The sequence below is a fragment of the Crotalus tigris genome, unplaced genomic scaffold, assembly GCF_016545835.1.
Source record: "Crotalus tigris isolate CLP2741 ecotype Arizona unplaced genomic scaffold, ASM1654583v1 scf7180000019298.7629538967:1458412, whole genome shotgun sequence".
In the NCBI taxonomy this organism is placed as follows: domain Eukaryota; kingdom Metazoa; phylum Chordata; class Lepidosauria; order Squamata; family Viperidae; genus Crotalus; species Crotalus tigris.
This window is the reverse complement of record NW_024097474.1, coordinates 763,255-785,000: the sequence shown is the minus strand read 5'-3', so window position 1 is coordinate 785,000 and position 21,746 is coordinate 763,255. Positions and strand designations below refer to the sequence as shown.

The window sequence follows — 21,746 nt, the reverse complement described above, 5'->3', positions numbered from 1 at the left end:
ACCGTTGTTAAGTGAATCACTGCGGTTGTTAAGTTAGGAACAGGGTTGTTAAGTGAAACTGGCTTCCCCCGTTGACTTTGCTTGCCGGAAGGTTGTGAAAGGGGATCACGTGACATTCCAACTGTCATAAGTACAAGCCAGTGGCCGAGCCTCTGAATTTTGATCACATGACCCTAGGGATGCTGCAACCGTCGTGTGAAAAACGGCCGTAAGTCACTTTTTTTCCAGTGCCGTTGTAACTTTGAATGGTCACTAAATGAACTGTTGCAAGCTGAGAGCTACCTGTAAAATGAGGAACTGGCAACGCAGCTCACAATATCAACTAAAGCACCTTTTCCAGGTGTAAACATGAACCACACACCTACCAGGACAATTGCAGGTATGCTTTGAGTGCTTTTTGGATGACGTGGCCTAAATAGCCGTTCTTCTCTGCCACGTATTTTGCCCATCTGCAAATGGAAGGAGTAGCATTAAAAGGAGAGAAAGGAAAGCCCCGTGATGGCTGAAGGGAGTCTGTTCTCCTTCAGCCTCGGACACCCCAAGGGGTAGAAAGTGGGAAAAATCATCTCTAGGAGCAAGCAAAGCCTTTGTCTGATGGGATGATGGATGGATGGATTGGTCTCTATCTTCTACTATTTTCCAATATCCATCCATCCATCCATCCATTCTATTTATCTATCTATCATCTATCATCACTATCCTATCTGTCATCTATATCCATTTGTCTGTCTATCTATCTATCTATCTATCTATCTATCTATCTATCTATCTATCTATATCTATCTATCTATCTATCTATCTATCTATCTATCTATCTATCTCTATCTCTATCTCTATCTATCCATATCTATCTATCTATCTATCTATCTATCTATCTCTATATCTATCTATCTATCTATCTATCATCTATCATCTATCATCACTATCCTATCTGTCATTTATATCCGTCTCTGTTTGTCTGTCTGTCCATCTATATCTATCTATCTATCTATCTATCTATCTATCTATCTATCTATCTATCTATCTATCTATCTATCTAATCTAATCTATCTACCCATCTATCTATCTATCTATCACCTATCATCTATCCATCCATCCATCCATCTCTATCTATGTCTGTCTGTCTATCCGTCTATCTCTATCTATCTATCATCTACCTATCTATCTATCTATCTATCTATCTATCTATCTATCTATCTACCCATCTATCTATCTATCACCTATCATCCATCCATCCATCCATCCATCTCTATCTATGTCTGTCTGTCTGTTTGTCTGTCTGTCTGAGAATGATGGCTGACAGGATCAATCCAACATATCATGAGGAGGGGGAGGGGGAAGGGGAGGAGGAGGAGATAGATAAGGAGAAAGGAGGAGAAGCACTCTTGGTGATCTCTTGTTTTCTTGAAAACATCTCATGACCCAACTAGGGAACCCCATCAGTGCTAGAAGGGAAGGGGAATGATGAAGACTTTCCCTTCAATTGTTGAAGGAAAAGTCTTCATCAGGGGTTTGTGAAGAGGAGGAGGAGGAGGGGAGAGGAGGAGGAGGAGGAGGAGGAGGAGGAGGAGGAGGAGGAGGAGGAGGAGGAGGAGGAGGAGGAGGAGGAGGAGAAGGAGAAGGAGAAGCACTCTTGGTGATCTCTTGTCTTCTTGAAAGTGTCTCATGACCCAACTAGGGAACATCATCAGTCCTAGAAGGGAAGGCGGTGAAGAGAAGGAGGAGGAGGAGAAGGAGAAAGAGAAGGAGAAGAAGTTATGGTATGTGAGAATTCCTAGCACTGCTAACAATTGTATGGAATGTGAAGTTCAAAAGAGGGATGGTTAGTTATTTCCTTATTTATCCTCAAGAGCTCCTGCAGAGTTTCTAATCATCTCTGCCTTGTGGGGGACCCCAATTAGAAAGGTGACTTGCAAGTAGGGCACACTAATCACTAATGACAGATGACGGTCAACCAAGTAACATATTTTTTTGCAGTCATTTCTCCTTGATCATTACTTACAGGACCGCTTTTTCAGGATCCCTGGGAAAGCCGGGTAGATTTCCTGCAATGTAAAACTGGGAGCAGCGCAAAGTCCCATCCAGGTGACCCTTTTCTGCTGCTTTGTAGAAATAGCCAGCAGCCATATTCTGCCGGGGGGGGGGGAAGAATTGTTAACAAATATGCGTAACTTCCATCTAAATTTAAAAAAAATAGTTTAACCCAGGTTACTAGCTGCAATTCACACATTTATAATTTTAATCCTCGACTTACGAGCGTAACTGAGGCCGAAATTTATGTTGCTAAGCGAGACCTTTGTTAAGCGAATTTTGCCCCCGTTTATAACCTTGCTGCTGTTCTTAAGTGAATCACTGCAGTTCTCGTGTTAGCAACACCGTCCTTAAGCGAATCGGTTTTCCCCATTGACTTGAGGTGTCGGACGGTCACAAAAGGGGATCACGCAACCTCAGCACACCGCAACCGTCATAACTATGAACCAGTTGCCAACCATCTGAATTTTGATCACGTGACCAAAGGGCATGTTGCCTTGCTAACAAGGGTGAAAAACCAGTTGTAAGTCCCTTTTTTTTAGTTGTAACTTCGAATGGTCACTAAACGAATGGATGTAAGCCGAGGACTGCTTGTATTTCAGCTGAGAAGCCATGGAGGAAAATATGGTTTAATATTGAAGCCAGGTTGTCATAGCATCAATAGTACGGAAAGTCTAGTTTGTGATCCTTTGCTTACAAGATTGTTCTGTACAAGAAGGCTGGAGATTAAGAGCAGATTCTAAGAACTGCATTGGAAGGTTAAAACTTCTTCTTCTTCTTCTTCTTCTTCTTCTTCTTCTTCTTCTTCTTCTTCTTCTTCTTCTTCTTCTTCTTCTTCTTCTTCTTCTTCTTCTTCTTCTTCTTCTTCTTCTTCTGCCATATCCGTTATTGGACGTTAGCGATCACGTTGGCGATCCTGTTTTTATCAGCCGCCGCACGAAAAAGTGCTGCTGAGTTTTGTCCCTTAGATGTTGAAGCCACGATGTTCTTCTTCTGCCTGGACCTCGTTTGCCTTCAATCTTTCCCTGGAGGATTAAATGGCGTATGCCCTATTTTTCTGGGTGTTGCATCACGTGTCCGAAATATTCTAGCTTTTGTTTTTTAATTGTTTTGATGATTTCCCTTAGCTTTTGAATTTAATACAGGTGGTCCTCAATGTATGGCTACAATTAAACCTCCAATCTTGGAGCATTCACAACTTCTGGAGGCAGGTTGTTCCACTGGTTAATTGTCCTCACTGTTAGGAGGTTTCTCCTTAATTCCAGGTTGCTTCTCTCCTTGATGAGTTTCCATCCGTTGCTTCTTGTCCTGCTTTCAGGTGCCTTGGAGAATAAGTTGACCCCTCTTTTTTGTGGTAGCCCCTCAAATATCCATTGAACACCCATTGTCCAATGGTCAGCCAATCTCTTCTTAAAAACCTCTAGTGATGAAGCACCCACAACTTCTGGAGGCAAGCTGTCCCACTTGTTAATTGTCCTCACTGTTGGGAAGTTTCTCCTTAATTTCTCCTTAATGCTTCTCTCCTTGATTAGTTTCCATCCGTTGCTTCTTGTCCTGCCTTCGGGTGCTTTGGAGAATACGTTGACCTCCTTTTCTTTGTATCAGCCCCTCAAATACTGGAATATTGCTATCATGTCACCCCAGACCTTCTTTTCTCTAGACTGTCCACCCCCAAGTCCTGCAACCGTTCTTCATATTTTAATCTTCCGGCCTTCAGTCGTCTTAATTGCTCTTCTTTGCTTCTCATTACTTGCCTTACTAAGTAGGGCTGCTGAGTGTTATAATTCTATCCTACCTGGAAGACTATCCTTGTTGTTAAATGCTGCTTAAAATCTTGACTAAAGATCTTTGGAAACTGAGAATCAAGATTAGTTGTTTTGAAGGCCAGCTTCTTACGGTCTGCTATAAGAGATGCTTCAAGAAGATCCAGGCTATTTTTATTGACTTTGAGCTTGGAAAGAAATGAGTGACGGACACTATTTCTAGAAAACAAAGAGTCATTCCTCTGTTGATCCTCTCTCCATGGAACCAGTCCCTGGTGCCCAAAATGTTGGGGGGCCACTGGCTTATGGGATACTTACCCGATTTCTACCTGTAGCTCCTGGATACACTCCATCTAAATGCAAAACTCCGAGATTGAAGGAGGCATCTGGGCTACCCAAGGCTTCAGCTTCAAGCCAAAATTTGGCTGCTTTGACAAAATCTTTTTCAAAATTGTGATAATACCAGCCAAGGCCATTGACTGCCTGGGGGAAGCCCTGTTGGGAGAAAAAAAATCAATAAAATAAGATCAATAAACTGCCGTGCAGGTTCGTATCCAACAACATGAGATCTAACGGGGAGAAAAGCAAGCAGACTACAGTTGGTCCAGAATGCAGCCGCGCGAGTGATAGTGGGTGCTCCTCAATACACCCACGTTACACCTATCCTCCGTGAGCTGCACTGGTTGCCTATTGGTCTCCGGGTCCAATTCAAGGTGTTGGTCATTACCTTTAAAGCCCTATATGGCTCAGGGCCAGGCTATTTGTGAGACCGCCTACTACCTCATAGTTCCCTACGTCCGGTTAGATCCCACAGGCTGGGCCTTCTTCAGGCCCCGTCGGCCAAGCAGTGCCATTTGGCGGGGCCACGGAGGAGGGCCTTCTCTGTGATGGCACCCACGCTTTGGAACCAGCCCCCCCCCCCGGAGATTAGGACCGCTCCCACCCTGTTGGTCTTCCGTAAGCTACTTAAGACCTGGCTTTTCCGGCAGGCCTGGGGTTTATAAAACCTTACCCCTGGATGACTGTTCTTGTATTGTTGTTTTGTTATGTTTTATGTGTTTTTTATTGTTAGCCGCCCAGAGTCCTTCGGGAGTGGGGCGGCTTATAAATTTTAAAAATAAAATAAGGTTTTTATACCCAGGCAGGAAAAACCAAAGCTATGAGTACAGATTAGGTGAAAACTGGCTCAGAAACAGCCACTTTGAGAGGGACCTTGAAGTCCTAGTGGACAATCACTTAAACACGAGTCAGCCGTGTGCGGCAGCAGCCAAAAGAGCTAACACAATCCTTGGTTGTAGAAACAGAGGCATAGAATCAAAATGACGTAAAATATTAGCACCGCTTTATAAAACCTTAGTAAGGCCACACTTGGAATATACTGCATCCAGTTTTGGTCACCACGTTACAAAAAAAAAAAAAAAAGATGTTGAGACTTTGGAAAAAGTGCAGAGAAGAGCAACCAAGATGATTAAAGGCCCGGTGACTAAAACACGATAGATAGATAATCTTTATTATCTTTTTTTTTATTGAGGGCACACATTAAAAATGAAATTCTGTTGCCTGCTCTCAAAAATGTACACATACATAACACACATGTAAACATGCTATATGCAACGTATGTATATACCTACACCCTTACATATAAATATTAGTGGCGTATGAAGAACACTTGCAGAAATTGGGTTTGAGTCCTTCATTTTACTAATCTCTGGAGGATGAAAGTTGGACCATAAGGAAGGCTGAGCGCCAAAGAATGGAGGCCTTTGAACTCTGGTGCTGGAGAAGACTCCTGCGAGTCCCCTGGACTGCAAGGCAATCCAACTGGTCAGTCCTACAGGAGATCAACCCAGACTGTTCTTTAGAAGGCCAGATCCTGAAGTTGAAACTCAAGTACTTTGGCCACCTAATGAGAAGGAAGGACTCACTGGAGAAGAGCCTAATGCTGGGAAAGATGGAGGGCAATAGAAGAAGGGGACGACAGAGAAGGAGGGGGCTGGATGGAGTCCCTGAAGCAGGAGGCGCGAGCTTCAATGGACTCCAGAAGATGGCAGAGGATAGGAAGGCCTGGAGGAACGTTGTCCATGGGGTCGCGATGGGTCGGACATGACTTCGCACCTAACAACAACTGGAGGATGGAAGGCTGAGTCAAGCCCCAAATAAGCCACAATTTACAGCTAACACCTTTTTGGGGGGAGAAGAATAAAAAAAAACCCCGGGCATGGAATTCCCAAAGGCTGCATTTTCACGCAACAATTGTGCAGAAAAGCAATCTTGGTTAATCTACTTTGATGGAATCAAAGAGACTCTGGGCAATTCAACAGCGGGGTAGTTTTTGTTCCTAAAGAGCTAGGCAGTTTTGAGAAAAAGCAGAATTTTCCATCGTGAGCGGGAAAAAGGAAAGAGGGAGATCTGAATTAGAACTGACACAATCTCTGACAGAACAATCCACAGATCTTGCAATTAGATTCTACCTTTGAAGCAGCTTTTTTCATCAGACGCAAAGCAAGGCGTTTATTTCTTTTCACCCCTTGACCCTAAACAAGGAGAAAAATATACACATATATATATTTCCAAATGTCTTCAGCCTTTTTTTTTTTTTTCATATAGGAAAGCGATAGAAGCCCTTTATCAAAAACTGGAGCGTTCTGTTTACAAGGGAAGATGCCTAGTTAGCCCTTGACTTACAACTAAGTTTGTTTAGTGACCGTTCAAAGAGACTTATTTTTCACGCTTATGACCGCTGAGGCCTCTCCAAAGGTCACGTGATCAAAATGCAGACGCTTGGCAACTGGTTCGTATTTACGACGGTTGCCATCCTCTTTTAACGACTTTCTGACATGTCAAGTCAACGGGGATTGGTTTCACCACAGTGTGGCTAACTTAAGAACTGCAGCGGTTCACTTAACAACTGGGTCCAGAAAGGTCGTAAAATGGAGCAAAACTCACTTCCCTCCCTCTTCCTTCCTTCCTTCCTTCCTTCCTTCCTTCCTTCCTTCCTTCCTTCCTTCCTCTCTCTTTTCCTTCCTTCTTTCCTTCCTTTTTTCCTCCCCCTCCCTTTTTCCTCCCTTCCTTCCTCCCTCCCTCCTTCCCTCCTTCCTTCTTTCCTTCCTTCTTTTCTTCCTCCCCCTCCCTTTTTCCTCCCTTCCTTCCTCCCTCCCTCCCTTCCTTCCTTCCTTTCTTCTTTTCTCCCTCCATCCCTTCTCTCCCTCTTTTCCTTCTTTCCTTCCTTTCTTCCTCCCCCTCTCTTTTTCTTCCCTCCCTCCCTTCCTTCTTCCTTCCCTCCCTCCCTCCTTCCTCCCCCCACCCTCTCTCCTTTCTTTCTTTCTTTCTTTCTTTCTTTCCTTTCCTTTTCTTTTCTTTTCTTTTCTTTCCCTTCTTCCTAACATTACACAATTTTAAAAGGAAAACGTTCCCCAAAGTGTTTGGGTTTTTCCCCACCCCCCCTCCAAAAAATTAACATTTACCTTGAACAACACAATGGAATAATCGAATAAAGAGACCGGGTCTTCATTCCCTAAGGCGCCCTGTGCATACCATTCCACGGCTGCCTTTAGATTTTTCTCTACGCCTTGCTGGCCCCAGAAGAGCATCTGTCCTAAACGTTGCTAAAGCAAGACAAAACGTCCCAACAGGGAGGTTGTTAGCCCTGCAAGGTAGTCCAGGGGAAAAAGCACCACCCAGGAGCATACTCTCTCTCTCTCTTTAGAGTAAAGTTGCATTCACAGCAACTGTGCAAAAGGGAAAGTATTTTTCCTTTCTTTTAGCCTCTGGAAAACCAGGGGGGGGCTCTGGCTGAAAAGTTTCCCACGCCCCCTCCCTCCCTCCTCCTGTGACTGAGACTTCTTTAACACGTCCAGTTGTCCACTTGGCAGTCCTCCCTCCTGTCTCCCAAGGTCATTTCCACACACCATTGCAGAAATGTATAGATCAGTTAGGGAGGTTGCCGACGTACAGGAAGTCCTCAGCTTACGGCCACAATTTGGAGCCCAACACTTCCATTGTTCAGCGAGGCTTAAGCATTTTACAACCTTCCTTGCCACAGCGAATCCCTGTGGTTGATAAATGAGTGACCCGGTCGTTAAGCGAATCTTAACTTCCCCTTTGACTTTGCTTGTCAAAAGGACGCAAAACGGGGATCACGTGATGCTCTCCCGGGGACGCTGCGACCATCGTAAATATGAGCCAGTTGGCGAGCGTCCGCATTTTAGATCCCGTGATCCTGAGGAGGCCGCAACAGCCGTGAGCGTGAAAAATAAGTCCCGTTTGCAGTGCCGTTGTAACTTGGAACGGTCGCTAAATGAAGTGTTGTAAGCCGAGGACTTCCTGTCTGAGTTTTTCCTCAGAAAGCTGACCATCCTATCATTTTTTTGCTAGCTTTCTCTATTTTGGTGGCTCAGCTGGAAAAAGTCCTCCTGTTTCGGTCCTTGATTTTTGGCTAGCAAAATTTATATATATATATATATCCTTTTTTTAAAAAGGTATACAGTCGATCTAGTTTTACCTGTGCAGCTGAATCCCCTCTTACTGCTTCATGCTTCAACCACATGAAAACATCCCCATTTTCTTTGGGCAGGACTTTTAACAAGGCCTCATCCTGAAGCCGGATGGCTTCGACAAACGCCTGAAAAACAAAAGAGGACAAAGAGAGAACACAGTAAATACACACGCAGCACAACGTCCTTCTTTCTACCGAAGTTGAAGCCGCTCATTCTGCAAGCACATTGCTCCAAAGGGAACAAGACAGAAGAAGCCACAGGGATTTCCACCATCCTCCCTTTTGATCTTCATTTTGCAACATAAATTTAGGGGCTCCGTCGTCGTCATAAGTCAGGGACTACTTGTATTACCAGTGCTTTTTTTTTTGTCATAGAACACACCAGAACGGAGTTCCGGCACTTTTTTTGACGGATTTTCCAAGTTTTAAAAGTAACTTTTGAAAACGTGATGTTTGAATCGCCCTGTTGAGTGTAGCAGGTTGGCGGCAAAATCATTAAAACGGTGCATGCGGGCTGCTTGTGTGGCGAGTCCCATGCATGCGTACTTCGTCCGCGTTGGTTGTGATGGCGCTGCTCGGCTTCTGGCACTGCTCGGCTTGTGACTGGTTGTGTGGTCGCGCACCGGGTGCTTACTGCAGATGGCAACCATTATGTTTCGTTACACAACTGATGTGTGTGGGTGTGTGCACAAGGACTGACTATGGGCGAAAGATAAATAATTCCTTTATTTCAAATATCGTCGGTGAATTGAAAATCTTTTTTTAATGTTTACTGTAAAATTTACGGGGAACATTTGGCCTTAAATACAGTAAATGAAATTTAAGTTAAGAACTGAGTATATGATTTTTTTAAAAAATAAAAGATTAACAAGATGTGAGTTTCGGCACCCTTTTTCTTACGAAAAAGGCACTGGGTATTATCTTTGCAAAAAACAGCTTTTTAGCCATTATTAAAACAGCCATTATTCTTTTTTAACAACCAGGAGAAGATGTCTGCCAGAGACCATCCTCATATTTACCTGATCTTCTGCTCCGTTCTGTTGATCACGGGGCGTCTTTAGAGCCACGTCGCTATAGTAAGCGTAGGAGACCTCAAGATCCTGGGGGTAATTACTCATTCCTTGATAGTGCTTGTAGCCCAGGTTCATCAGAGCAAGACGATCCCCTTCTTGAGCTGCGACCAAGCTGTAGAGCAATCCCTGGAAAGGACGAACCGTTTGGAAGGTAAATCCAGGAAAGTAACATCATATTATTGTAGTTTTATAGTATTATAGCTTTGTCTTGTTGTAGTTTTGGTCACCACCGTGTAAAAAAAGATGTTGAGACTCTAGAAAGAGTGCAGAGAAGAGCAACAAAGATGATTAGGGGACTGGAGGCTAAAACATACGAAGAACAGTTGCAGGATTTGGGAATAGCTAGTCTAAAGAAAAGAAGGATTAGGGGGGACATGATAGCAGTATTCCAATATTTGAGGGGCTGCCCCAAAGAAGAGGGAGTCAAGCTATTCTCCAAAGCGCCTGAAGGCAGGACAAGAAGCAACGGAATGAAGGATCATTCACAAGAAAGATAAATTATGGTTTGGAGAAGATGGATTGATTATATTCAAAAGAAGTATGAAACTGAAAAGTATTATCTTGCTTTTGAATAGATTTTAGATAATTATTAATAGTATTAATTGTATTATTATTGTTGTCATAATTTGCTAATATTTGTTTTGAGAAGGAGTTAAAATGTATTACGGTTTTGATTGATAGTTTAGTTGGTTTATGTTAGCTAGATTATGTTTGTTTATTTGTTACCCTGTAATCAGCTCTGGGAACTGGGGGAGGGGGGAGGGGATGGGCGGGTTTATATTGTAATTTATAAAACTTTTAATTAAAAAAAAAAGAAGCAACGGATGGAAACTGACCAAAGAGAGAAGCAACCTGGAACTAAAGAGAAATTTCCTGACAGTTAGAACAATTAATCAGTGGAACTCCTTGCCTCCAGAAGTTGTGAAGGCTCCAACACTGGAGATGGTTCAAAAGAGATTGGACAGCCATTTGTCTGAAATGGTCTAGGGTTTCCTGCCTGAGCAGGGGGTTGAACTAGATGACCTCCAAGGTCCCTTCCTCCTCCTCCTCCTCCTCCTCCTCCTCTTCTTCTTCTTCTTCTTCTTCCTCCTCCTCCTCTTCTTCTTCTTCTTCTTCTTCTTATTATTATTATTACTATTATTACTATTACTATTATATTGCAAATATCAAAGAAACAATAGCAAACTCAGAAACACCGAGGCAAGACTTTCTAACAAGCAAAGTCACTGGGCAAGCCTGATTGACTTCACAGCCAAGTGGCTAACTTAACCACCGAGGTGATTCTCTTAACAACGGTGAACAAAATGGTCGTTAAACGGGGCAAAACTCCCTTAACGAATGCCTCCCTTAACAACAGAAATTTCTGGGCCTCGATTGTGGTCGTAAGCCAAGGACCACCTCTATCTGTACTACAGCTACACCTAGACTTGTAGCAAGGGTTTCTCAACCTTAAGTCAACTTTAAGATGGGTGGACTTCAACTCCTAGAATTTCCCAGCCAGCCAGCCAGAGGCAAACCACATCAGGACAGGTGCCTCAGGGAGGCTGATGAACAGCCATGGCAAACCACATCAGGACAGTGCTTCAGGGAGGCTGATGAAAGCCATGGACCCCCTCAGGGGCTTCTAAATCCTGGAGTAGAAATGCGAGTATCCCAACGTCTTACCTGAGCTGGGTCTGAAGATACAGCTAGCCCAACTTCAAAGATGACACCGAGAACATAAGAAGCTCTGGAATATCCATAACTGCTGGAATCCCTCAGGGCCAAAATGGAGGAATTGATATAAAGCAGACCGTCCGCTCGTGATAGGTTTTGAACAGCTGCCTCAAATAACCTGCGTCCAATTTTGAAGGCTATCTCCTTCTTGCGTTTGGATACTGAAAGAGTAAGATACAACACATTAGTAAGCCAGTGAGATGGTTTCTACTCCTGCTTCTGCTGCCATCCTGTTTTCTTTCTTTCTTTTTTTCTTTTCAAAGAATTTTATTAATTTTCTATTATTACATTTGATCAGCGCTTAATAAACACCATGTGGTCTGGGTTAATTTGTTTGCTTAATAATGCAAGTTACATTCTTACCTCTTTTTCCCAACCATGGATAAAATAAAGTAAGAATGTTTTGAATATTGTGGGGAAAACAAATTTAAATAAGAACGTTAAACAGGATCCATGATAAGGCAATCAAGATGATCAGTTAGAAAAGAAGCTTTATATCGACGTGCTTATTATTTGCAGAAATATTAGAAATAAATGTCTATATTTAATTGTTATTTATCCAAATAATAAACATTGTATTAATTCAAGGATGGCAAAAGAGAACATTTGGAAGAACATCAAGCAAAGCTATTATGTGGACTATAGAGTTATAGAAACAAATTGTTATTGATTGTTTTTTTAAATATAAAGCCAGACAACACGATGTTTACCAAATATTAAGGTGATTATGTAAAAAAAATTCATAAACATATTTAAAACATAAATAAATTCCATGTTTGAAAATATTCTGTATCTTCTTTACTCTTTGATCCTCAATATAAGTCTGTCCATTTCAGCACAATCCAATATTTTCTTGATTATCTCTTTGTCTAGTGATTTTTTTTTTCATTCTTCCAGTGCTGAGCAAATACGCATCTCACTGGTGTTAGTATATGCAATGTTAAATATAAACTTTGCTTATCAGATTTTTCTGGTATTATACCTAATAAGAAAAGTTCAGGTTTAAAATCTACATGTTTTCCCAACATCTTTTCTAGCCAAGTATTTATTTTTGTCCAAATTTTTCTTGCTTTAACACAGGTCCACAGATTCTAAAATGATTTATTCAGATGAAGAAGGAAGAATTGTGATGGTAGAAATATACTTACATCAAAAACAAGCATTGTTAGTAGTAATCTACGCACCAAATAATAACCAGGAAGAATTCTATCAAAACCTCCACAGAAAAATAATAGAAACGGAGTGCCAAAATATCTGTTTAGTAGGAGACTTTAATGCGATAGTGGATGGGACTAGACTATAAAAGTAGTAAAACAGGAAAAACTGGAAGAAGAAGATTACCTAAGACCTTTTTTTAATATGATAGAAGAAATTGGAGTACAAGATGTTTGGAGGGACATTAATCCAGGAAAATTACGATGTACATTTTATTCAAACAGTCAAAAATCCTCGTCCAGACTCATTAGGATTTGGATGACATCTGAACTGAGGACAACTATGCAGGATATTGAGATAGAACCAGGTACATAGGCAGACCATAACTCTCTAAAAGTGATGTGGAGAGGAATACCAAAAAAAAAAAAAAAAAAATCAAGATGGACTTTGAACCAATCTATATTAAAAGAAAGAGAATTTATAGAACTGGCAAAAATGGACTTATAGAAATGGACTTTTTCTTCAAAGAAGTTACTAGACCAGTGTTTCTCAACCTTAACAATTTTAAGGCATGTGGAATTCTGGGAATTGAAGTCCACATGCCTTAAAATTGTCAAGGTTGAGAAACACTGTACTAGACATATTTTCAAACAGCTGCCACCATGTTTTTTCATCCTACAGGAATCTCCACAACCCATCAATCCGCTGGGTGGGTGGGTGGGCCTGTTTGGGCCTGTTGCAAGAGTTATTGCCATGATCTTGACTATCCGCCGTATGGAAAAAGGACTTTACCTTCTGGGAAAGGTGGAGTGGTGTCCTTTGCGTCTTCAAGCATGCTGTGATGTCCCTATCCATCCTTTCTCCAGCTCAAAGCAACACACTTCCGAGGGCTCCTGTATTTGTGGCTCAGTTCCAGATAATAGTTGTCAAGAGGGCCTGAGGAAAAATTGCCATTAAAAAAAGAAGAAAATGGTTTTCTAACAGAATGACAGAAAAACAGAGTTGGAATGGAATGGAATGATAGAATAGAATGGAATAGAATAGAACAGAACAGAAAGACAGAACAGAACAGAATAGAATAGAATAGAATAGAATAGAATAGAATACAGGATGGGACTGGACTAGAGTAGACTAGACTAGACTAGACTAGACTAGACTAGACTAGACTAGACTAGACTAGACTAGAATAGAATAGAATAGAATAGATAGAATGAATAGAATAGAATAGAATAGAATAGAATAGTTGAAAGGGACCTTGGAGGTCTTCTAGTCCAACGGCTCTCCAATCTCTCCTGGTGCCTCAAATGAGCCCACACAAGAGCACAATAACATCACAATAACTTACACTGTTGATTTTCTTCAAATATTCCACCGAGAATCCAGGCTCAGATACTCTATTCTGGATATTAGCCCGTTTCTGATAGTACATCTCAATTCTCTCTGAAATCTCTTTGTTGCAGAACGGATGAGAAAACTGGAAGGGGCAAAAAAAAATAATATTTATTTCACAGAGTGGCAATTTTAAGAAAATTGTACAGCTAGTCCTCGGCTTACAACAGTTCGTTTAGTGATCGTTCAAAGTTACAAACGGGGCTGAAAAAAAGTAACTTACGACCATTTTCACACTGACGGCAATTTTGACGCTTGGCAACTGACTCATATTTATGATGGTTGCAACGTTCCGAGGTCACTAATCAACCAAGGGCATTCATCAAACAGAGACTGGCCTCCCTTTTCCTCTCCATATTTCCATCCTTCACAATCTCACCTTTCAGTCTCTACGTTGCTAAGACGGTAGTACTCGCTGATCCAAAATATCCTTTGATTCCGGCATGTACTGCTGCCCCCAAAACCAAGTAGCCATCGGTGTCATTGTGGTAGAAATCTTGCTGAAAACTAGGAAAAGGAAGATAAATTGTACGGCTTTTATAACCCAGTTAGAGAGAGAGAGAGAGATGAGAGAGAGAGAGAGAGAGAGAGAGAGAAGAAAATTGGAATCCTGATCCAGTTTTGGTCACCACGATGTAAAAAGATGTTGAGACTCTAGAAAGAGTGCAGAGAAGAGCAACAAAGATGAAGGGGACTGGAGCTAAAACATATAAGGAACGGTTGCTAGAATTGGGTATGTCTAGTTTAACGAAGAGAAGGACAAGGGGGGGACATGATAGCAGTATTCCAATATTCAGGGGCTGCCATAAAGAAGAGGGAATAAGCTATTCTCCAAAGCACCTGAAGGCAGGACAAGAAGCAACGGGTAGAAACTAATCAAGGAGAGAAGACCTAGAACTAAGGAGAAACTTCCTGACAGTGAGAACAATTAATCAGTGAACAACCTGCCTCCAGAAGTGGTAAATGCTCCAACACTGGAAGTTTTTAAGAAGAGACTGGACAGCCATTTGTCCAAAATGGTGTAGGGTTTCCTGCCTGAGAGGGGGTTGGACTAGATGACCTCCAGGTCCCTTCCAACTTTACTACTATTACTATACGAGAGAGAGAGAGAGAGAGATGAGAGAGAGGAGAGAGAGAGAGAGAGAGAGATGTTTTATATAAAAACATGGCACTTATACGAATAGAAGTTGGTCTACTTAAAAATCTGAGAAAGACACTCATATTCTTCCCAACGACGGTGATGTCGATCTGAAAGAAAAAGTTAAAGATTCGTCTGAAAGTATGATCCTTTTGTCACATGTATGACCGTTGCAGCATCTCTGGGGTCATGCGATTTACATTAGATGATTGGGGACTGACTCATATTGGGAAGTGCGTGCAAGTTGAGAAAGAGAGAGGCAGAGACAGACGACAGACAGACAGACAGAGAGAAAGAAAAAGAGAGAGAGACAGAGAGACAGAGGAAGAGAGAGAGAGACAGAGAGAGACGAGAGACAGGGAGAGGGGAGGGAAAGAGAGAAAGAGACAGACAGAGAGAAAGAGAGATAGAGTGAGAGAGAAAGAGAGAGACAGAGACAGAGAGAAAGAAAAGTCAGAAAGAGACAGAGAGAAAGAGAGAGAGAGACAGAAAGAGAAAAAGAGAAAGAGACAGAGAAAGAGACAAAGAGAGACAGAGAAAGAGAGAAAAAGAGAGAGAGAGACAGAGAGAGACAAAAGAGAGAGAGACGAGAGAAAGAGACAGAGAGAGACAGAGAGAGGGGAGGGAAAGAGAGAAGAATGAGACAGACAGAGAGAAAGAGAGACAGTGAGAGAGAGACAGAGACAGAGAGAAGAAAAAAAGTCAGAAAGAGACAGAGAGAAAGAGACACAGAGAGAGAGACAGAAAGAGAAAGAGAGAAAGAGACAGACAGAGAAAGAGACAAAGAGAGACAGAGAAAGAGAGAGAGAAAGAGAGAAAAAGAGAGAGAGACAGACAGGACATACCTCCTGTCCATTAACGGAGAGATCCAGCCGCAACCACTGCTTCAGAGGAAGGCAGAACGTGCTCTTTCCTGCTAGATCCCCTCTTTGACCAGGTGCATTTGGATGTGAAGATCACCTGAAATGTGATCCCCGACTTACTTATTAACATATCTATTTATTGATTTGTATATTTATTATTTAGACATTTTTTATCTCCGCCTACTCGCTCATGGCAACTCAAGGCGGCTGACAGGACATCAAACGCAATATAAAAGAAAAAAAATAATAAAAAATAAAATTATCACCCCTCGCCCCCCCCATCCCCAGCGGACCGCCCACACTCAAATCAGTCATTTGATGGGCTCCGTCCCGCTCTGGGCTCCCCAGGCCCGCTGGCAGAACCTCATCTTCGGGGCCTTCCGAAAGAGTGTCAGAGTGAGGACCGGTCTAATTTCTAGAGGGATGATGTTCCCGAGGAGGGAGCCACCACGGAGAAGTCCCTGCTTCTGGTTTCCCGCCAGACGGATCTCTTTTTCTTCCTCTTACCTTATTGGTGAGAAATACAGCAGGGGTGCCGTACATCTCTTCCGAATCGATGAAATACAGGATGCCACACAGTGGCTCTCGCAATAGCGCAGTAAATAAAGCCAGACCGAGAAAGTAAAGCTGTAGAAGCACAAACAGGCTGGTGAGAAACAGCTTACTGACTCCTGAAACTATCTGATATAATCCAGTCAATTCAACGGAACCACCTAGCCCACTTCTCAGCCTGGAAATTATTGTGTGTTCTTCAAAGGATAACAATAACAGTAATGATGAGGAGGAGGAAGGAGGAGGAGAGGAGGAGGAGGAGAAGACGAAGAGAAGAAGAAGAGAAGGAAGAAGAAGAAGAAGAAGAGAGAAGAAGAAGAAGAAGAAGAAGAAGAAGAAGAAGAAGAAGAAGAAGAAGAAGAAGAAGAAGAAGAAGAAGAAGGAAGAAAGAGAAGAAGAAGAAGAAGAAGAAGAAGAAGAAGAATTATTGTGGGGTATTGGTGCTCTCTGAGCTTTTTTCTTGCAGACCTTTCATGATTCAGCCAGGTAACATCTCAGTTTAGAAGGGAGTGGGATTTGCAGGAGGAGGAGGAGGAGGAGGAGGAGGAGAAGAAAGAAGAAGAAGAAGGAAGAAAAGAAGAAGAAGAAGAAGAAGAAGAAGAAGAAGAAGAAGAAGAAGAAGAAGAGAAGAAGAAGAAGAAGAAGAAGAAGAAGAAGAAGAAGAAGAAGAAGAAGAAGAAGAAGAAGAAGAAGAATTATTGTGGGGTATTGGTGTCTCTGAGCTTGCTTGTTTTCTTGCAGACATTTCATGATTCAGCCAGGTAACATCATCAGTTCTTAGAAGGGAGTGGGATTTGCAAGGAGGAGGAGGAGGAGGAGGAGGAGGAGGAGGAGGAGGAAGGAGGAGGAGGAGGAGAGGAGGAGGAGAAGAAGAAGAAGAAGAAGAAGAAGAAGAAGAAGAAGAAGAAGAAGAAGAAGAAGAAGAAGAAGAAGAAGAAGAAGAAGAAGAAGAGAAGAAGAAGAAGAAGAAGAAGAAGAAGAAGAAGAAGAAGAAGAAGAAGCAGGAAAAGAAGAAGAAGAAGTTTGGAAGGAACACCTTGGGTCTTCTAGTCCAACCCCTTGCTCAGGCAGGAAACCCTATCCCATTTCAGACAAATGGTTGTCTATTACCAAAAAACACTGCTATACTAATTACTATTTAATGAGATGGAATTAATGTTTCTAGAAAAGCAATCAAGTTTCTGACTGTATAAATTTTGTCCCTCCCAAAAGATAGGCATTTAGAAAAACAAACAAACAAATAAACTGCTTCACTATTGCCACTTAAGTCTGAAATCTTGAGAGAAGTCAAATCAAGTGGGCTAACAGATTTGCCTAAATGTCACAGGATAAACAGCGGGCAGCCCTATGCACATTGCAGAAAAACAACAACACAACAATAATAAAAAGATCTTTATTGCTAGCGATTACTACGTTGGATAATTCGTTTATGATGCTTCCGGATGGCTTCAAGTTCGCTGTTTTTAAATTTCTGGAATTTCTTTACGATTCCTGTTGCCTCTCCACTGGATGCATATGGAAAGGCGAGGATGTCCAACACATCTGTAAAAACAAGACTGTTCTTAATGCAATCAAAGGAATTGCAAAAGGTCATTTCAACTGCTTTTTTGTATGCATAGATAGAGATAGAGATGATAGAGATATATATTTCAGCCTAATCATCTAGTTCTAAATGTACTTTAAGCACATCTGTTCCCCAGGTTTCCTGTTCATGCCATCACCTTGTCCCTGTCTACATTTGGGGTTTCATTTTTAGCAAGCATTTACTGGGATTCAGCAAGCAAAATTGTTTCCATTCCTCTTTGTCCAGAACTACCAGCTCACTCATTGTCCCAAAGGTGCTTTTTCAGGAGGCAACTGGACTTCCTGTTTTCTTTGAAGACGTTTCGCTTCTCATCCCAGAAGCTTCTTCAGTTCTAGCTGGATGGTGGGGAACAGAAGATTTATAAGCTCCAGGTGGCCTCAAGGACTGTCCAAAAGGAGGCAAGGACAGCTGTCTGCAAGGAGTATGAACCTTCCTTTCCCCACCAACCAGTCAGAGCTGAAGAAGCTTCTGGGATGAGAAGTGAAACGTCTTCAAAGAAAATAAGAAAGTCCATTTGCCTCTTGAAAAGCACCTCTGGGACAGCCCTGACCTGGATGACTGGGAATCTCCATAGGTATTAGCTAACTTCAACACAGCAATAGCTATCCCACTTAAATGCCAAAGGAAGACAAGGTTAAGAATAGAATAGAATAGAATAGAACAGAATAGAATAGAATAGAATAGAATAGAAATTTAGAAAAATAGAATAGAATAGAATAGAATAGAATTAATAATAGAAATAGAATAGAATAGAAAGAATAGAATACAGAATAGAATAGAATAGTATAGAATAGAATAGAATAGAATAGAATAGAATAGAATAGAATAGAATAGAATAGAATAGAATAGAATAGAATTAGAATAGAATAGGAGAAATTGATTGATTGAAGAATAGAATAGAATAGAATAGAATAGAAAGAATAGAGAATAGAATAGAATAGAATAGGAATAGTTGGAAGGGACCTTGGAGATCTTCTAGTCCAACCCCCTGCTTAGGGGGCTTGGACTGAGACCCCTACAAAGGGTCAGATGACAGAACTTTCCTTCATGCTAAACAATTGAGAAAGGATTGCTAGGTCCACATTCAGTAGTTGCAAACTCACAACGTGGTTTGCCAGGGAGAAGAAATCCTTGTGTCCCTACCGTTCTCGCGAGGACATTGGGGTATCCTGCTCGCTCGGAGTTTCCACATCTGTTCCACGCTCCAGGTCAAGCATACTTTATGCTCCTTGTACGGACGTTCGAAAGGTGGAACCGGGTCAAAAAGCGGTAATCCCGGGCAATTGCACGCCAGTAGCTGCTGCTTCTGGAGCATGGTGGACCGTCGCCTCCTTCGGAGTAATCCAGGCATACAGGATGACCCAGTGCACATTTACCGACCGTTGGATCAGATAATCATCTGAAGACCCATACTATTGGGGAACCTCAAGCTGACCATTCGATTCTTCCAAACTGGACCCCCGTCCACCGTTTCTTGTACACTGAGAGGTCTTCCTGAAGTCCAAGGAAGCTACGGCTTCTAAGGTAACGGTGCACGGCTTCGAGCAGAATAGGCCAGCGAAATGCCAGCACGATGACTCAACCTCTTCTCCCAAACATCCAGGCGGATAAAATCCTCAGAAATTAACTTGTGCCGAGACTCGGGGACGTTGGCGTGGTCAGCAATGTCTCCTTTCCGAAGGATTGTCCACTTCTCTAAGAAGAAAGATAAGGAAATGTTGGACATTGAATAGATAGAATCTGGAATGGAATAGAATCTGAATAGAATATAATATGGAAATAGAATACATAGAATGAATAGGAATAAAGAATAGAATAGAATAGAATAGAATAGAATAGAATAGAATAGAATAGAATAGCAATAGAATAGAATAGAATAGAATAGAATAGAATAGAATAGAATAGAATAGAATAGATCGAATAGAATAGAGAGAATAGAATAGATAGAATAGAATAGATAGATATTGGAGAATATAGAAAAGAATAGAATAGAATAGAAAGAATAGAATAGAATAGAATAGAATAGAATAGAATAGAATGGAGAGTTGAGAGGGACCTTGGAGATCTTCTAGTCCAACCTCCTGCTCAGGCAGGAAGCCTTAAACCATTTTAGCCAAATGGTTGTCCGATCTCTTCGTAAAAACGTCCAGTGTTGGAGCACCACAACCTCTGGAGGCAAGTCGTTGCACTGGTTAATTGCTTGGCAATGGCATGTACCTAGGACAGTTGCAGTGTCCCAGGGTCACGAGATCCCCTTTTGCAAACCTTCTCATAAGCAAAGCCAATGGGGGAACCAGGTTCACTTAACGACCGTGTTACGAATTTAAACAACTGCCACGATCGATCTTAATAACGGAGGCAAGAAAGGTCGGTAAAATGGGGCCAAACTCACTTAACAACTGTCTCCCTTAGCAACGAAAATTTCTGGTTCCTCTGTGATCATCAATCGAGAACTGCCTGTCTTAGTTTGTACTGGTTTTAACCCTCTTTCTAAAACAGTGTTTCTCAACCTTGACCATTTTAAGGCAGTGGACTTCAACTCCCAGAAGATTCCACAGCCAGCATGAAATGTTCTAAAACATTTCAACATGCATGCCCGCAAAGTAAAACAAAATGAAGACAAAACCTTACCTAAAAAAATTAAATTACAGCAAGTAAAATAAAAGTAAAATGCTGGGCCTAGAAACAGCACCTCCCCATCACCTCATTAATTAATGAAGAGCTAATTAATGTGAATAAATGAATAGGATTAATTACAGGGATTCTGCAGGCCGAAGTCACGGAAGGAGAAAGGAGAAAGGAGTGGGGGAGCACATGTGTGTACAAAGACAAAAACAGAAGCAAACAAAAAAGAGAGCAACAGAAGCAGAAGGGAACTCGAAGGCCATCTAGTCCAACCCCCTGCTCAACCAGGAGCTCCTACATCCTTCTGGACACGCGGCTGTCAGGTCTCTTGTTAAAGACCTCAGTGATGGAGCATCCCCCAACTTTGGAAGCAACTCGTTCAGAATAGCAGCACCGGAAGGGACCTTGAAGGTCATCTAGTCCAACCCCCCTGCTCAACCAGGAGCCCTACGCCATTCCAGACAAGGGGCTGTCCAGTCTCTTCTTAAAGACCTCCAGCGATGGAGCGCCCCCAATTCCTGAAGGCCACCCTTCCCCTGGGAACCCGGGGGGGGGGGGGGGGAAACTTGGGCAAAGGAAAGGACAACGTGGACAACCATCAACCAGCGGAACAGAAGTTGCCTTCAGACGTTGTGGGCACTTCCTCACTCCCAGGTTTTTAAGAAGAGACTGGACAGCCCTTGTCCGAAATGGTACAGGGTCTGCTGCTTGAGCTGGGGGCTGGACTAGAAGACCTCCGAGGTCCTTCCAGCTCCTATCCCGATTGATTGATTTGTGTTCAGCCCGCCCAGCTTCGCGGGTCCGCATTCACGACCCGCGAATTCCAAGCGCTTCAGGCGGGGCGGCTGGCCGGCCGCGCGACAAACCGCCCGCGTTTTGACCGCGCCTGCAGCGAAGACACGGGTTCTGCTGATGCGGGTCAGCGGGTCGTGGGAAGGGGCCGGGACTCACGCAGAGCAGCAGGCAGAGGCCGAGAAGGACCCGGCGGCGGCGACGCTGTCCATGGCGATGCCCGCGGGCTGGCCTCGCCCGGGCGGAGGAGGAGAAATCCTGCTTCGTGGACAGGTGGAGGAGGAAGCGGGGAGGGGCGCGGCAGGTGCGCCGCCTGCCTCGGGGCCGCCCGGCCGCTCCTCGCGCTTCCGCCCCGCGGCCCTGGCTGAAGGCGGAGCGGGTGACCTCTGAGCTTGTGCAGAGTGCCAGTGCCCTGGCCGCCGTTCCGTGGGCTGGAAAAAAGTGGGGTCTGCTGGGGAGGGGGGCGGGTTGCTCCTCTTCCTCTTCAATAGAGCTTTGCACCCTCCTGGCCATCCGTCCTCCTGCCCATTCATGCAGAGGAAAGCAACCAAGAGAGGGGTCTTGTGCCA

General features: G+C 42.9%; 1 protein-coding gene and 1 pseudogene across 2 annotated transcripts in view; both read right to left on the bottom strand.

Moving 5' to 3' along the window:
* Window positions 1-13,709, bottom strand: part of SEL1L3 (SEL1L family member 3) — a 24,449-nt gene extending 10,740 nt beyond the window's left edge. For both annotated transcript variants that reach the window (XM_039361530.1, XM_039361531.1), the window contains exons 1-10: window positions 13,579-13,709; window positions 13,026-13,169; window positions 11,028-11,239; window positions 9,309-9,488; window positions 8,296-8,415; window positions 7,259-7,399; window positions 6,266-6,328; window positions 4,113-4,289; window positions 2,003-2,130; window positions 366-449 (exon numbers count right to left, since the gene is read on the bottom strand). In XM_039361530.1, coding sequence (XP_039217464.1) covers window positions 366-449; window positions 2,003-2,130; window positions 4,113-4,289; window positions 6,266-6,328; window positions 7,259-7,399; window positions 8,296-8,415; window positions 9,309-9,488; window positions 11,028-11,239; window positions 13,026-13,068 — 1,148 coding nt within the window. In that variant the 5' untranslated portion in view covers window positions 13,069-13,169; window positions 13,579-13,709. The remainder of the gene's footprint in view (window positions 1-365; window positions 450-2,002; window positions 2,131-4,112; window positions 4,290-6,265; window positions 6,329-7,258; window positions 7,400-8,295; window positions 8,416-9,308; window positions 9,489-11,027; window positions 11,240-13,025; window positions 13,170-13,578) is intronic.
* Window positions 13,710-14,854: 1,145 nt separating this feature from the next.
* Window positions 14,855-21,389, bottom strand: LOC120316223 (annotated as a pseudogene).
* Window positions 21,390-21,746: the final 357 nt, after the last annotated feature.